Here is a 17608-nt window from a genome sequence, read left to right as displayed (position 1 = left end):
CCGATGGGGCTGAGGGGAAAGATCAAGAAAGCAGTTTTTCGGAGGGCTGGGAGTATACGGATTTGTGCCCTGCTGGCTCACGGTGGCCTCTAGGTAAATGCCTGTCAAGCTCACCCAACCCGATGAATCATTAACCCTCCTACCGTCCCCGCTCCCCATTCTCTCTCGAGATCGAGGGTCCTTTCCTTTGAGGTTTTGTGAGGCTAGCTGGCCCTTTTGTGCGTGTATGACAATCACAGAGCACACGGAAACACACCTGGACAGGCTTTTACAGCTCGAATCGGGCCTCCAACGCCACGCATAGGTTCTGAAGAGATGCTTCAAGAACAATAACAAATAGCCCCTCAGTTTTATTGAGGATCTGTCGCGTGCCCGGCTCTGTATCTGCATTAACCCAATTCTGTGTTCTCTGCGGGTGTATGAGTCAGGCACTACGCTTATCCCCATGTTTTACGGACGAGGAAGACGAGGCTCAGAGAGGCCGCAGGCCTTACGCAAGTTCACAGAGGGGTAAGGGGCAGGGCCGGCATCCAGACCCCACGCTCTGAATTTTTTTTTTTTAATTTTAATATTTGAGAGAGAGAGAGTGCGTGAGCAGGGGAGGGGCGGAGAGAGGGGGAGACGGAGGACCCCAAGCGAGCTCTGTGCTGACAGCAGACAGCCCAATGCGGGGCTCGAACTCTCAGACCACGAGGTCACGCCCTGAGCCGACGTCAGGTGCTTAACTGACTGAGCCACCCAGGTGCCCCCAAAGCCCATACTCTTGACCACTGAGCGAGTCTGCCCATTACGGCTTTAAGAGGAACGTAGCTGTCAAAGCCAAACAAGCAACAGCTCCGTGGGGGGAGGGGGTGACCACCAGGGGTGTGTGCGTTTCCCAGCTGGCTGGAGCCCAGCAGAGGGGTCAGCAAGCTGTGGTCTTGGTCTCCTCCTGACAGCAGGGGCTGCGGTCTTTCCTGGCTGAGAGCAGGCCTTCTCTGGGACCTCTCTTTCTCTCTCTCTCCCCTACCTCCTTCTTCACCCCTGCGGTGGAGATGGGGACCTCGCTCTCTCCCCTACCTCCTCCTTCACCCCTTTTGTGGAGGGGGGGGGTCAGCGCCTATCAGAGCCGCTGTTACTGTTGAGCTGGAGCTCAGAGAAGCCTGCTTAGCACAGGGCGGCCATTTTGATTCCCAGAGTAAGCCAGCTCTAGGGCCAGTCTTGTTTCCATGACCAACAACTGCCATCCCTAAAGTATTTAGGGCACTCTACACCTTTTGGGAAAACCCAGGGGAGAGTTCTCCTTCCCCTACACCGGCACAACTGATGCTCAACCAAAGCCATCTTGCCTAAGGGATGTCCGGACATCCACCTGGATCCGAAAAGTGTCTTCTTCTTTTTTTTTTTTGGGCAGACTGCCAAGGTAACGCTACTGACTTAGGCAGAAGTTACTCCCCAAAGGGGCCAGACCCCAGAGTAAGCCGGGCACACAGCCAGGAGCGGAAAAAGGCAACAGAGTAAAGGCTACGTTCGCGTCCTCTCCCACTACCCGGAGAGCTTTAGAACTCAGCAGTGTTTGCACCGCTGGATAGGTGAGGTGGCTCTACCGAGCTCTGTTCCAGCTCTGTTCCTGCTGGGAAGAGACGCTATGTCAAGCAAGGAGTGTTGAACTAGACAGAAGACCCGAAACCCTGCTCGCCTGTGCCTGCCTGGTCAGTTTGTGGCCCGCCAGAGGTCTTGGCTACTGAACCATCTGTGTTCCTCATTCCGATCTGCTGGCTTCAAGCCTTCCATTGTCAGGCTGCCAGGGACTAAAAGAGAGCCTTTGGGCAGCCCGGTTTTTCTAAAGACTCCCCTCCCGCCCTTTTAACTTGAGTTAACCATTCCCTGGCCCAAACCACGCTCTTGTCTGTCCGTTTCTGAGCGTGTACGTTATTGTTTTTTTGTTTGTTGGTTTCAACTGCTCTGGCACTGAGACCGTGAGCTCCCAGTTGTCAAGGTCAGGTCTCCGCCCTCATCCTCTACTCCTGCCTCCAGGGCAAGGGAACGCAAAGACACAGACAGATTACCTGGTGTCTAGGCACAAGCGCCCCGTACTCCGTCCTGGAAGATAGAGCACGGGCCGGAGGAAGGAGAGGCCTGCGTTCAATCCCAGCCCCACCACTTGCTGGCTGTGTGACTGTTGGGCAAGTAACTTACCCTCTCTGCACCTCCTTTCCTCAGCTAGAAAACAGGACTAGTACCCAGCACTTATTTCAAAGGGTCGAGAAGGAGGATGGAGTGGGATAATAAACTGCCTCGTCCCTGCTGCATGACCAATAAATGGTAGTTCTTATCAGATTATAATTTATTAATCCCAGGCAAGACTCTCCTCTCATTCCCTCCTCCTGACCTACTTTTGTCCCCACCCTTGCCCCTGACAAAAGCCCCCCCCCCCCCGTCACGAGCACAGATTGAGACCCCCCCGTTCGTTCACCTTGGGCCACAGTTACTGAAATCAACAAACTAACAAATACAAATTCTCCGACGCTGGCCTTTCAGCATATTCACCTGTCTTCAGATGGGAACAGCTGGGGAGGGACGGGCACAGGACTTGGAGCTCCCCCCATGGCAGCTAAGGCTCAATTCTGTGTGCTCGCGGGCAGTGAGATCTCATAAACCGGCCCTGAACTTCATTCATTTTTCAGCAAGTATCGAGTGCCTGCCACATGAGGCCACGTGCGGTGGGGACACACAAATGTGTGAGCCCTACTTCCCGAAGGCAAAGAGCTTGCAGTCTCGAGGGGATGGAGGGGCTCGTGACACGGAAGGTTATAACACAAGGAAGCAGGGGACTTCGAGCCAGGAGAGAGCCATAAGGAGAGTTGAGCTATGGGGTGACAGAAGGCTTGAGGAGGTGGCCCTGAGAGGGGGGAGGCGGAGACACAGACGTGGGAGAGGGTGGGGCATGTAGAGAAACGCTACGGAAATTCAACTGGCTGGCTCAGAGGGCACATACAGACTAACGGCGTCATTTAAAAGGGATCACTTGGCGGGGGGGACGCCTGGGTGGCTCAGTGGGTTGAGCGTGCGACTTGGGCTCAGGTCATGACCTCATGGTTCGTGGGTTCGAGCCTGGTATCAGGCTCTCTGCTGTCAGCACAGAGCCTGTTTGGAATTCTCTGTCTCCCTCTCCCTCTCTCTGACCCTCCCTTGCTTGATCGCACTCTCGCTCAAAAATAATAACATTAAAAAAACGGAGCGGGGGGAGGTGTTACCCACTAAGCTCTTGAAACAAATAAGTATGCCCTCAGGGGTGGGGTGGGGGTGAAAATGAAAACATAGTATCTGCAATTGTTTTTTTTTTTTTAATGTTTATTCTTTTTTTTTTTTAATTTTTTTTTTAATGTTTATTTATTTTTGAGACAGAGAGAGACAGAGCATGAAGGGGGGAGGGGCAGAGAGAGAAGGAGACACAGAATCCGAAGCAGGCTCCAGGCTCTGAGCCATCAGCCCAGAGCCTGACGCGGGGCTCGAACTCACGGACCGCGAGATCGTGACCTGAGCTGAAGTCGGACGCTTAACCGACTGCGCCACCCAGGCGCCCCTAATATTTATTCTTGAGAGAGGGCGAGAGAAAGAGCATGAGCAGGGGTGGGACAGAGAGAGAGAGAGAGAGAGAGAGAGAGAGACAGGAGACACAGAATCTGAAGCAGGCCCCAGGCTCTGAGCCATCAGCACAGAACCCGACGTGGGGCTTGAACTCACGAACCGTGAGATCATGACCTGAGCCGAAGTCGGACGCTTAACCGACTGAGCCACCCAAGCAACCTTGGCTTCCAGTGCTTTCCAATCTGCAATTGTTGGTAAAGCACATTGTTCGTGAACTCTGCCTCTCCTGCCCCACAATCCCCTCCTCGTGGTGGTCTGGAACACCCTCATTGTGAGGTGAAACACCTCAGTTGAGCCTTCAAGAGGCAGGTAGATGGTCCAGGCAGAGGTGACAGGAATGTGAAATACATTCATTCATTCTCTAGGGGGCCCGGGGGGCGGGGACTAAGATCATTCTGACGGAACTGGAGGCTTGAATAGAGCAGAGGTTATAAAAAGGCAGGGCTTATTTAGCCCACGCAAGATTCAACCGTTTTTATTTGCCAACATTGGAACACTGGGAGATTTTGACATAAAAATCTGGAGTGTAGCCTCCCCTGAAAAACTGGGCCCACGTTTCAAAATGGCATCCAACCCTTGGAGAAGGGGAACTCGCCTTGGCCTCCACCGGCTTCCTTTATTCCCTCCCGCGACCCGTATTGAGATGCTAATCACGTTTTGTGAGCACAGAACCAGTTAGCTCTCCAAAATGCTTGCAAGCCAAAAAGACTGTGATGGCTCAGAAAGCCTTTGAAAGCCGTCTTTAGTGGGTGAGTGCCTGTTATCTGGGTTTCCCTGCGTCGGTTTTTTTTTTTTTTTTTTTTTCCTCCATGTTACTTCCAAGTTGCTGCTGGCATTTGATTTTGCAACTCCGAATATAGGACCTCTGTGTAATGCGGTGGCAAAGTGGGTACAGGCAGCAGGCCAGGCCAAGGGGCTCAACTTCAGCTTGTGTTCTCTACGGGCAATAAAGAAGGACAGAACACAGGCAGATCTTAAGGAAATGGGGCTGGCAGGAGCCAGGGGCTGGGCTGGGCTGGAGGGACTGAAATGAGTACTGACCCTGGAGACAAGCTACCTCTACCTGGTCTTTTTTTGAGGGGTGGGGGGGTGCGCAAGTGAGCCAGGGGCGGAGAGAGAGAGAGAGAGAGAGAGAGAGAGAGAGGAAGAGGGAAGTAGGGCTTGTGGTTTTTTTTTTTTTTTTCCCCCAAAGCGGGGAGTGAACCGTGAGATCATGACCTGAGCGAAAGTCAGGTGCTTCACGACTGAGCCACTCCAGGCTACCTGGTCTTCAATCACAGCTCAGTTACTTGGGCAGGCTGCAGGACCTTTCTTTCTTTCTTTTTTTTAAAAGTTTATTTATTTTGAGAGAGAGAGAGAGAGAGAGAGAGAACATGCAGGGGAGGGGCAGAGAGAGAAGGGGACAGAGGATCTGAAGCAGGCTCTGTGTGGACAGCAGAGAGCCCAATGCGGAGCTTGAACTCATGAACTGAACCGTGAGATCATGACCGCAGCCAAAGTCGGACGCTTAACCAACTGAGCCACCCAGGTGCCCTGGGACCTTTCAGTGCCTCTGTTTTCTCATCTGTCAAATGGGCTTCATATGAACAGTACCCACCTCGTAGGGTCGTTGTTAAGGATGAAATGAGATAATGAGCATGAAGTACTTTTGGCACAGTGCCTGCTACGTTAGTGTTCGATGCTTATGATCATTTTTAGATTAAACATTTTTTTAATGTTTATTTTTGAGAGAGAGAGAGAGAGAGAGAGAGCGTGAGCAGCGGAGGGGCAGAGGGAGGAGATACAGAATCTGAAGCAGGCTCCAGGCCGTCAGCACAGAGCCCGACTCGGGGCTCGAACTCATGAGCTACGAGATCATGACCTGAGCCAAAGTCAGCCGCCCAACCGACCGAGCCACCCAGGCGCGCTCCCATGTTTGGATTTAATCCTGGAGCCCAGTTAGAGGATTTACTGCCATAGCCTGGGCAGGAGCTGACAAGGTCCTAGGTTAGGGCAGGGACCGCGACAAAAAGACCAGGGTGGGAGCAGCAGGCACGAAGAACCAACTGGACTCAAGGTTGCCTGGGGGAGGGGAAGAGGAAGCGTGAACAGCAACTTCTGGAATTCCAGTCTGGGTGACTGGGGGTGGGGGGTGGGGGGACAAAATGGAAAGCCCTGGGCACAAAGTTGCAGGGGAAGGAGAGGTCGGTCTGATACAGATTACATTAGAGGCGACAGTGTATACAGGTGATAACCACGCGCAGCGGGCAGCGAGGAGCGTGGGTCGGGGCTGAACACGTGGAGTTGGGTGTGAGACCCAGGAGGACAGGGCTGTGCCGGGAGGGGACGGACCAAGTGACAGCGCGCCCCGTTTGGTAAAGGCAGCCTGAGGTGCTAAGCATCTCGGGTGGGTTCAGCGTCTCTGTTTGAACAGCCCGGGGCCTCTCTTCGCTCAGGGACCCTGTGTATTCTGCTCGGTCAGCTGTGCCGCTCGGATACCACCTTTGTCCTTCAGTTTATGTACTTGCAGTTCAAATGCTGACCTGGCCCAATCCTGCTTGCCTTGTGAGCCTTGATGGGGTCAAAGTCCCCTGGGGTACAGAGCAACAGGCAGGCACTCGGTTTTATATTTGATGAAATGGAGACACCTAACATGGGCCGCGGGGGAGGGCGTCAGAGATTCTGGGCTGGGTGTGGGGCGGGAGGGGAGGGGGGGCGACACCAAGCTGGTGCCCGGTGCCTCCCACCTGACCCTCTCAGAGGGCCCGCCAGGTTCCAAGGCTCCCATGTTCTCAGCTGCTCCCTCGAGTGTCAGGGCAGCGGTCTCCCTCTCTCTTCCACATGCACCTGTCCAGAGAACCTTTTGCTTAGGACTCCGTCCCCGGCCTTTATTAAGGGCCCACAGATTAATTAGACGGATTAGTCTCCGTCAATATCTTCCCTGTGCCACTTATTCTCTCAGTACACTCAGTGCTGCCTTGAAATACACATTTCAGGCCCACGTTCTGGGCCACGTGAGGGAGGATGAAGATGAAAAGGACAGGCTGTGCCTGCAAGAGCTTGAGCCATGATGCACTGAAGGGCGGCCAAGGCGATTTCAGGCGGCACACCGGGTGGGGGACACCTCCTGCCATTTGTGCACAGGGCTGACCCACCCCCCGCTCCCCACCGGAAACCACTGCATCAAAACATGCACATTCATAATTTATTTACCTCCCCATTTCCCTAGCATGCCAGCCAGGAGCCAGGGCGAGAAAAAGAGAAAGGAATAAAAATGAGTGGAAGCATGGTGAAGGAAGGGTCCAGCTGGTTAAATGAGACTTCTGATCATTCTCATTAATGTTCGAGAGCGTTCCAACCTGATATGGCATTAGATGGGCAGACTGTGTGTGTGTGTGTGTGTCTGTGCGCGTGTATCTGGACAAAAGCATATTAGGAGAACGAGACATTCAGATAAAGTGGCCAGTCAGTGTGGGAGTTGAGAAAATTCCCCGCCCAGCTGGTTATCTAACAGACACCTGACGTGGATTCGCTTCCTGACAGGCAGCCCGAGGAGAAAAGCCAGCGGAATGCAAACATTGCCATTAAGTGTCCTCAGTTCAGGGCAGCCTGGCTCCCAGGCAAAGTCCCCTGGTTACAAATTCCACTGGCAAAACTGGCAGGCTCCCGCGGGGTGGGGGGGGGGGGGGCTGCTACCGAAGCTTCGTCTTGGAGAATGTGGATCGTGTGCCTTGCAGGAAAAAAACCCACCACAACAGAGTTTCGAGTTAGCCTGTTGTTCCTAGGCTCCCTACCCTCCAAACTGAAGGTGGATTTCAAGCAGGGATTAGGAGGTTGTTAACTGGACGGAGATCGCTACCTGCAAGGCTAAGATCCTGAGTGCTCAGAAATGCCCCGTTTACTGCAGCGACATCTAATGGCCAGAGGAAGCAATGCATGTTGCCATGGAACAGCAGCCTGTGGTTCTGTCTCGGGAGTGAATTTTTTTTTTTAAGTAGGGTGGACCGGGTATTATTATGTTTATTAATGCCTGTAAAATAAAACTTTGACCGCAACCCTAAGAATTCACTTCCTATATCTTTGGGTGATATTTATGATGTTATTCATAACTGGATGCTGATCATACTTTATGAAACCCATGCAATTACCTCTTTGGGATTTTTTTTTTTTTTTCCAATAACCATCATGACTTTGCGTATATTTTAAAGCTTCTTGTTGAAGCTCTGTGCATCTGTTATCAAGAAGGTTTCCATACCAGGGAAAAAGATAATCAGGTTTACCCCCGAATACCTACTTCTAGTGCATCTTACCCTGATTTATAGTATAAAAAAATAAAAATAATTTTAAAAATAAAATAAATAAACAAACAAACTTAAAAGGGGGGGCACCTGGGTGGCTCAGTTGGTTAAACATCTGACTCTTGGTTTCAGCTCAGGTCATGATCTCATAGTTCGTCAGTTCAAGCCCCACATAAGGCTCCTCTGGCCGTGTGGAGCCCGCTTAGGATGCTCCCTCCCCGTCTTCCCCCCCCCCCCACAATAAACAAACTAACAAACTTAAAAAAGCAAAAGAGCCTTACAATTATTTTTATCGTGAGACCTGTAAGTCGATTTGTAGGAATAGAGCTGAAGGGTGTCATCACGGATGTGAAAAAAAATACAAAGGTTTTCACTGTAACGTTATCACCCGGAAAAATTAGAAATAGCCTAAATATTTAAAAACCAAGAAATTGTTATTTATGGCACAATGGAGGCAGAGATTGAATCATGCAGCCACAGACCAAGGAATAAGCGACCAGAGGCTGGAAGAGACAAGGAAGGATCCACCCCAAAGCCTTCAAATGGGGCCTGGCCCTGGCATCAACCTGATATTAAAATTCTAGCCTCAAGAACTTTGCAAGAATAAGCCATCATTAAAAAAAAAAAAATCTATGGCACATCCACATGATGGAATATTTTTACATTTTATTTACTTTTGAGAGAGAGAGAGAGAGCGAGAGCACAAGTGGGGGGGGGGGCAGAGAGAGGAAAACACAGAATCCAAAGCGGGCTCCAGGCTCTGAGCTGTCAGCACAGAGCCTGATGCGGGGCTCGAACCCATGAAACATGAGATCATGACCTGAGCCGAAGTCCGACGCTCAACCGACTGAGCCACCCAGGCGCTCCCATATAATGGAATATTATGTGAAAATTTAAAAAGGCATTTTCAATAGCTGATGGCCTGGGGCAATATCCATTATATAATAAGTGAACAAAGTAGGATATTAATTTTTATATGTGGTAGGGACACAAGTTTGTAAAAAAAACCCAACTTTCCATATACATGTATCATATACATTTATGCATACGCACACATGTATACATGCACACACACAAACATGCAGGAAAACTATTAATCATAGTGCATAGGTGCTGGGTTTATAGGTAATTATTGTTTTCTTTTTTATACTTTTCTGTATTTCCCAAATTTTCTTTTTTTTTTAAGTTTATTTATTTATTCTGAGAGAGAGAGAGAGAGAGAGAGAGCAGAGAGTGAGTGCAAGAGAATCCCAAACCATGAGATCATGACCTGAGCCAAAGTTGGATGCTTAACCAACTGAACCACCCAGGCGCCCCTCCCAAATTTTCTATAATCCATGTGCATTATTATAGATAAACGAAACTAAACTGATTTTGTTCTTTCCAGTCTCCCTCACTGAGGCAGCTTTGAGGAAGAGAGGAAAGAAAAGTGGGCCTCATCTGGAGGCTTTGACCAGGACCTACAAAAGCAGAGTATGGGAACAGGGAGGTGACCTGGCTCGGGCCACTAGCCCTGAGGTTAGTAGCAGAAATGCCGGGAGGAGGGTGCGTGGGGTTGCACAGGATTTTCGTGAGTGGTCACGAGCGCCCTGGAGACCCGGCATCACTCAGGGTCAGTGTTCTTTGCAGCCCACGTCAAGGCGCCCCTTCGTACGCGACGCGCCCCCAACATCACCCCTCACCTGCATGTTTCTCTTCACTGTGTCGAAAGGAAAGGAGAGGGTCTGGGTTACTGCAGCGGCCAGGCAGACATTGGCAAAGTTCTGGAGGAGAGAGAACCGATCTCGGGGTCCATTCCAGATTCTCTCCAGGTTCATGTAAACGAGAAGGGAGCCGGCAGAGAACGGGAGAGCACCTGCAACACGAGGCCAGGAAGAGGCTGCTTCTGTCTCTGGCAACACTGGGCTTGTTAAAATCCCTCCCACCAGGGGCGCCTGGCTGGCTCGGTTGGTTAAGTGTCCGACTTTCAGCTCAGATGACGGAGGAGGATCTCAAGGTTCGTGCGTTCCAGCCCCATGTCGGGTTCGGTGCTGACAGCAGGCCTGGAGCCTGCTTCGGATTGTGTGTCTCCCCCTCTCTCTGCCCCACTTGCCCTCTCTCTCTCTCTCTCTCTCAAAAATGAACATTAAAAATTTTTTTTAAATAAACAAATAAAATCCCTTCCACCAGAGCAATAGGAAGGAACTTTTCTTGGGTGGTTGATAATGTGCTACATTTTGATAGGGGCTGTGTTATTTGTCAAAACACAGGGGATGGTTCACTAAAGGTTTGCGCCCTTTACGTAAATTTTACGTTACGAGGAACCACAAACGAATATTGAACTCTAGATAATGATTACACAATGTTGAACGGGTTGAGGGGTGAAGTGCCTCGATGTTTGGAAATTACATGGAAATCATCAGAAATTATGGAAGATGGACTGGTGAATGGCCAGAGGGATGGACAGATAGATGATAAAGCAAAAAAGTTAATTGTAGCATCTGGATGGTTGGGTGTTAGAAATGTTTAAAAATAAAATCTTGGGGGAAAAAAAATCACTCCCATAAAGAAAAAGTCAGTGAGTGGCACTTAATCAGGTTTTGGAAGTGGTTAGGAGGGACTGGTCTTCCAGAAACTTTGGGAGCTATCTTAAGTTTACAGAGGTACTACATTTCCTTCAAATGAGATTTAAAAGAGGGGATAGCATCAGTGGGGTTGCTTGCCTTTAGGAAGATGCAATAATATTTATTTAATAAACACATTAAACATGAAGCACCAACCCCGCATTTACCTTCATTCAGAAAATATTTGTGGACTTTATGTCATATGCTGGGCCCTGTGTCAGCTGCTGGGAATACAAAGAGGAGTAAACACAAAGAGTAGGCTAATTCCTAGAGATACTCACCCTCTAGTGGAGGGGACAGGCAGCGGATATGTGCCATAATTGGATGGGGCGGGGGGGGGGTGGGCTATACAAAGTTCTTTAGGCACATGACGATCCTCGTAATTTTGCCTAGGGGGATCAGGAAGGATTTCACAGAAGAGAGAACTTTTCCACTGGGTCTTGAGGATTGAGTAGGAGTTCGCCAGACATCGGGAGAGAGGACAGGCAGTCCGGGCAGAAGGAACAGCAGGTACAGAGGGAGTGGGGTCTCCAGGAAACTGCAGGTTTTTCTGTATGGTTGGAGAGTGAGTGCAGGTGGAGGTGGGGCAGGAGAGGAGGTGGGATGGGCCGTGGGGGCCACGTGTGTGAAGGATCTGATGGTGTGCCATAAGGAATTTGGGCTTTCCCCTGTAGCTCAGAAGTCAGTGAAGGCTTTATCTGTTTATTTGAGAGGGGGTGGGGCGCAAGTGAGCGAGGGGCAGAGAGAGACAGACAGAGAAGCAGGGCTCACCTGAAGTGGGGTTCGAGCTCACCCGATGTGCTACTCGAACCCACGAACTGTGAGATGGTGACCTGAGCCGAAGTCAGGTGCTTAACGACTGAGCCACCCAGGGGCCCATCAGTGAAGGCTCTAAAGGAGGACAGCGGCATGGGGGTGGTGAAAGGGCTAATTTTAGTGTAGGCAGGAGAGACCGGGGCCTGGGACCAGGTGGGAGCATCTTGCTCATGTCTGCGGGGAAGGGAGGATGAGCGCAGTGGGTGCAGGGAAGGAGGGGGCGACAGACTGAGAGTGGAGGGGTCGAGTGGACGGTATGCGCTGACTGAAGCCACAGCGGTGAGAGGAGCGGAGCTGAGGCGATTGTAAATTTCTTCGATTGTAAATTTCTTCCCGCTTGAGCCACAGGAAGCAGCAGGGGAACCGTTAGTTTCTGTTATTACAGAGGTGACATTGGGGGGTCATTAGAGTATCATGATGCCTGTTTAAGCCACTGGCTTAGCTGAGGCCACCCGGGGAGGGGATGGAGGGTGGAAAGAAAGGTAAGGAAGGAGCCCCGGGGAGAGTGTCAGGTGAGCCAGAAAGATGGGGAAGACACCCAGAAGCCGGTAGGGTCCTAGAAGCCAAGTTTCCGGAAGAAGGGGTGGCCAGTCTCCTCGAATGCTGCAACAAAGGTCACATAATGGGTGAAAGTCCGCTGCGTCTGGCAACTGGGGGACACTGGTGACTCGTGCGTCTGTAGCCCTGGCAAAGGTTCCCAAGACCACAGAAGCTCCAGGTGTTGCCCTGGTTGTGCGCGCCCATGGGTGCAGGCTGAGACGCCTCCCTGCAGTCAGATGGGGTCCGTGGGGTTGCCTTCCTATCAGTTTGGGCTGAGCCACCTCCACTGTCTCCTCCTTCCCGCCCTGGGGTGTGACAGGCCAAAGTTGCAAGTGGGGCGTATGGCTATGGAATAGAACCAAGCTAACTGGCTCTACATGGATTGGATCCATGTGACCACGACCTCAAAAAGCTGCATTTAACTGGTTACGAGCAACGGTATACGGTACGTTCATACATATCACAGAACGCAGCCTTTTCTTGGACAAGGTGAAAAGTTCCATCTTACCTAGAACAGTAAGGGAAACCCCTCGGTAAAGGGCTAGGAACCCTTCTTGTTGATAGACAGTAGAAAAAGCATGGAAGATCCCTCGGTAAGATGGTTCCAGCAGGTTCTGCACAGTCAGCCGGGTTTTGATGAGGTCTGTAGGGTAGGTCACAACAGTGGAAACCATGCCTGCGAGACTCCCGGCCATGATAGATCTCCACTGGGAAATATGGCCCAGGTCATCCGTGAACAGCATGACAAACCTAGGAGACAATTTCTTGCATTATCTCCCAGCATTTGGAAAGGTTTTCCAAAGTGAAAAGTACTATACTAATGTATTAGGGTGAATGAATAGCACATTCGCTTCTACTATATCTGTGGAATTCTAGTTAGCTGCGAGCAGCCGTCCAAACTTCTTCTTGATGTCTACCCTAAGTTCTTCTCACTTCATTTTTTAAAAAAACATTTTATGTTTTGAAAGTTTCTTTCTTTATTTGGCAAGAGAGAGCCCGAGTTGGGACAGGGGCGGGGAGTGGGGAGGGAGGGAGAGGCACAGAGAATCCCAAGCAGACTCTGTGCTGTCAGCACCAAGCCCCGATGAGGGGCTCGGACTCACCAACTGCGAGATCATGACCTGAGCTGAAATCAAGAGTCAGATGCTCAACTGACTGAGCCCCCCCCCCCCCAGGTGCCCCTCTTCCCACTTGATTTTAAGCATTTCCCCCCTGTTATCTGCCTGTCAACCCCGGGTGTAAATGAATAGGAGTATTTGGTAAATACTGGAATGTGCCCCTTTGGTTCTGTTGCAACTTAAACGAATCCCTTGAAATGATAACTTGGGGCATCCCCAGTGGTTGATTTTTTTTTTTTTTTTAACTAAGCTCTGAGCCCAATGTGGGGCTTGAACTTCCAATGCCGAGATCAGGAGTCACACGCTCTACCGACTGAGCCTGCCAGGCGCCACCCCTGCGCCCCCTGTAGTTGAGTTTTAAAAATGTATTGGTTGAACAATTAGATGTGTTACCCCACTCACTGTCTGGGAAACGACAAGTAAAAACAAGGTACCATTTCTCCCCTCGCAGATTGGCAAAGATGAAATAGTCTGAGAATATGAAGTGATGGTGAGGACCTGGGGAAACAGGAATGTTCACCCACTGCTGGTAGAAATGTAAATTGGGGGGGGGGGGCGCCTGGGTGGCTCAGTCGGTTGAGCATCCCACTTCGGCTCAGGTCATGATCTGACGGTTCATGGGATCAAGCCCCACATCAGGCTCTGTGCTGACAGTGCAGAGCCTGCTTGGGATTCTCTTTGTCCCTCCTGGTGCCCCTCTCCCTCTTCTCTCTTGGAAAATAAATAAACATTTTTTAAAAAGGAATGTAAATTTGGTACGGCCCCTTTGTAGTATCTAGCACAACTGAAAGAAAGCCTTTCGCCCCAGAAATTCCGTTTCTAGGCGCATCCCCTGGGGAAACTCCTGCACATGTACATGTGAGGACACATACGACACTGTTGCTGTGAAAAGTCAGACAACCTACAAGTCCATTCATAGGGAGATAAATTGTAGCACGCTCATACAATGGATACTGTAGTTAAAATGACTTTGCAACTATGTATTCACGTGGATAATCCTGAAAGCATAAAGTTGAGTGCAGAAAGCCAGTCTCAGGCTGACTTCCAGTGTATGACAATTAAGAAACTATTTACACTGAAAAACACACCCATGAAAATCATACCTTGTATCATTCATTGAGAGGCGTAGATACATCTAAAAATGTGTAAAATAGACCTCCAGGAAGGTGGAGGGGGGGGAAGGGGCTGGGAATGAGAATGAACAGGACTCCAGCTTTCTCTGTAATAGTGTATTTTCTTGTATAAAAACAAAGAAGATACCTGAAGTATCTTTTATACTTTCATACTGTCGCTCGTACTGTTACTTCTGCGCGGCGGCGGGCACACGGGGTTTGTGTTTCTCTACAGTTTTATAATGGAGTCCAAAATGGCTTTGGGTGGACTTTTCCAAATGCCAACCAGAAAGCCACTGTGTTACAGTCTCTCTTTCTCTCCCCCCCCTTTATTTACTTGTTTGTTATTTAACTTCTTAAAGCTTATTTATTTATTTTGAGAGAGAGGAAGACAGCAGGAGGGAGAGAGAGAGAATCCCAAGCGCTGTCAGCACAGAGCCCGACGCGGGGCTTGAACCCACGAACCGCGAGATCACGACCCGAGCTGCAACCAAGAGGCAGAGACGCTCAACCGCCCGAGCCGCCCAGGTGCCCCTTTTTGGAAGCAGTGCATCCCCTAGTCATGAGGGCCTACCTTGGCAGAAATGGTTATAAAGGGACTTTCACACAGTACCCATTCCCTGGCCAGGAAGCAAAGGAATTTTATTCCTTGCTGATGAGGACAAAATCAAAAAGCGCTTGGAGACCAGGAAAAACAATATTCTCTGCCAGAGAATGGGGTAGGGGAGAGGGAGAGAAATATCAAGGGTTTGACTGAAAGGAAAGTGAACGGGGCTTGGCTAAAATAAAATTATTGTTATCTTTTTAACAACGAGAGCATCCTCAGTACTTTGGCTTTTAAATCTCCCGCAAAGAGGCATGTCCTGAAGTCACTGAAGAGGTTCCAGGAAGGTTTCCTTGGCGCCCAGGTAAACACTCATCGATTAAAAGCATCTCCTTCAAACTGTAGGAAAGTCTTAACTTCATTTTGTCAACCTGCCTTAACCGCACTAATGGAAAACGTAAAAAAGAAACACTCGTGAGTTAACCAGCTGCTTTTGTATAAAAAAATTTTTTTTAATGTTTATTCATTTTTGAGAGACAGAGAGAGACAGAGCATGAGCGGAGAAGGGGCAGACAGAGACGGAGACGCAGAATCCGAAGCAGGCTCCAGGCTCCGAGCTGTCAGCACAGAGCCCGACGCGGGGCTCGAACTCATGAACTGTGAGATCATGACCTGAGCCGAAGTCGGGTGCTCAACCGACGGAGCCACCCAGGCGCCCCAACCAGCTGCTTTTGAAAGTCGCAGTAACTACAGCAGGCATTCGCCAAGGGACCATTGACTTGTTTCATGGCGTGGACACTTCCTTGTTCCTCCCTTTTTTTTTTCCTCCCCAGGCTAGTCAGGTTGGAGGGGACCCTGAGGAGGGGCAGGGGGGACAGAGGAAATGAAAATGTTCGACCGGAAGGGCGGCCCACGGCAAGCTGGAACGGATCTAGACGAAGGTGGGAGTTTGAAATGCCAAAAGAAACACCATTCATTCTCATCGCCTCACTGTTTTCCCTATCCCACTTGGCCACGTCCGGGGCCTGAATTCATTCATTCCCCATTTATTGAACATCTACAACGTGCCAGACACGGTGCTAGCGCCCAGCATAGGTCCTAACAGAGCTCAAGAGTCCTGCCAAAGCAGTGACCCATGGGGCAACAGGAGGGGAAACAGGCCGTTGGTTCGCTGAATACCTTGATGGCCTAGGAATAGGAACCTTGTCTTTGATCAGTCTGGTTTACAAAGGAGGGTCTTCCTCTCAAATCTCCCAAATTAAAAGGAACCAGAGGAAGGAGTCCTTTCTTCTCAGGCTCTAACCATCTGAACAGGCAATGGCCACCAATCCTTCCCCTTTAGAATTGCAGGGTCAAGGCAGGCAACCCTGATAGGCCATCGATGACATCAGCTCAAGCTCTTGTCTGATTGCCTGGGGCGGCAATGGCCCCCTTTCTGCTCTCCTCCCCCAGCTCGCTTCCCACGCAAGCACAGAAGCTTTTCCCAGGGAGACTGGGTAAGCTAGTGAACAGCAGTGACCCTTGCCTTTCAGCCGCAATGATATTTCACACACCCTGGACATATGTAGGTAGAACTTCAACCTAACGTAGCTTAGCAGCCAGACCCAAGCTCATGACGTGGTTATACAATAAAGGGGTGGTGTTGGTTATGAACTATTTCAGTGTTGCAGGGACCCAGGCCAATGTTTATACAGCTAGGCGAGGAGTCGTGGCGTAAAGTTGGATGAGCATCTACTATTTGATGTATTTGAAAGCCATCTACTGTGTTACGTACTATTTATTGCAAGGACCTAGCTCCTAAAAGACTATGGAGTGGACTTTTGATCAGAAATCCAAGTGAGCAGACAGATGACGGTGGGCAGAGCCCTGGACTAAGGAGCCAGAAGACCCGGGTTCAAGCTCCAACTCTGCCATTAATTCTCTCTGGGGGCAAGTCAATTAACCACTCCATTTCCTGAACATTCTGGATGCTTACGCTTTGTTCAAACCCACGATCCTAGGCTATACCATTAACCTCCGCCAACTGTTTTCACAAACTCATGGCCAGGAAAGAGTAGAGATGAGTCAGTAGGATGCTGGGCCAAAGGTATCATCTTTATGTAGGAAGGATGGCACCATGATTAATCAACCACTTGGCTTTCTATGCCTAGCCACTCACTGAAACACTTCCTTTTAGTTCCCAGAAAGAAAATAATCGCGCAGGAAAAATTATTAGCAAACTTAGCCCGGGTAACTATCTCTTTCTTCCTCTCCCAGTCACCAGCCTGTCTCAGGTGCCCTCAGCGGCTACACGAACTAGTGCAACAGGTCCCTAACTGGTCCTGCCACCAGATGACAGTAATTCCCGTGGAGTTGCTTTCATCATCACACCCACCCCCCACCTCCTCAAACATCTCCCACGCCTAACCTTGGCCGTGTGGAACCAGACTTCTTAACCTGGCACTCTGAGGTCTCATTCTAACCTGTTTTTCTGGCTGTACTTCCCATTACTGCTGCAGACCCACCTTGTGTCCCAGCCATGCTACATGCCTCCCCGCCTCTGTGCCTTTGTTCTTGACATTACCTGCAACCTCCTTCTCCCCGTCTTTGCCAGCAGATTCCTCCTCGTTCTCCCAAGGCCAAACTCAGATGGCTTTCTTCCTCTGTGAAGTCTTCACATCTTCTCCTCATCAGAAGTGTGAATTTCTTTTTCTTTTTTCTACACCCCACGTGAGGCTGGAACTCACAACTCGGAGATCAAGAGTTGCACGCTCTACCGACTGCGCCAGCCAGGCGCCCCAGAAGCGTGAATTTCTATAGCATTTCAGCCACACGCTACAGACACACTAGTCTTACTCTTCTATCACTCTGTAAGCTCTGGTGCACAGGGACCGCGCCCCGTTCATCTTTGCGTGGCCCCAGCATTAGGCACACAGCGGGTACTTAATGAAGCCTGGCTAAATTAATGTCAGATGAATGCAGACAGAAA

The 17608-nt window shown here is 50.2% G+C and overlaps 1 protein-coding gene across 2 annotated transcripts in view; it reads right to left on the bottom strand.

The window, feature by feature from the left end:
• The window catches only part of SLC25A43 (solute carrier family 25 member 43), a 33270-nt gene that overhangs the window by 12560 nt on the left and 3102 nt on the right, over window positions 1-17608 (bottom strand). Inside the window, exons 2-4 of one of the 2 annotated variants that reach the window (XM_045050550.1) lie at window positions 12375-12616; window positions 9590-9762; window positions 3684-4567 (exon numbers count right to left, since the gene is read on the bottom strand). In XM_045050550.1, the coding sequence (XP_044906485.1) occupies window positions 4391-4567; window positions 9590-9762; window positions 12375-12616 (592 nt within the window). In that variant the 3' untranslated portion in view covers window positions 3684-4390. Of the gene's footprint in view, window positions 1-3683; window positions 4568-9589; window positions 9763-12374; window positions 12617-17608 lie in introns of those variants that run through there. The other variant, XM_023248805.2, reaches the window with a different exon arrangement.

This window comes from Felis catus, chromosome X, assembly GCF_018350175.1.
Source record: "Felis catus isolate Fca126 chromosome X, F.catus_Fca126_mat1.0, whole genome shotgun sequence".
Taxonomy (NCBI): domain Eukaryota; kingdom Metazoa; phylum Chordata; class Mammalia; order Carnivora; family Felidae; genus Felis; species Felis catus.
Note: the sequence above shows the minus strand (reverse complement) of the source record. Positions and strands in the feature narration are given on the sequence as shown.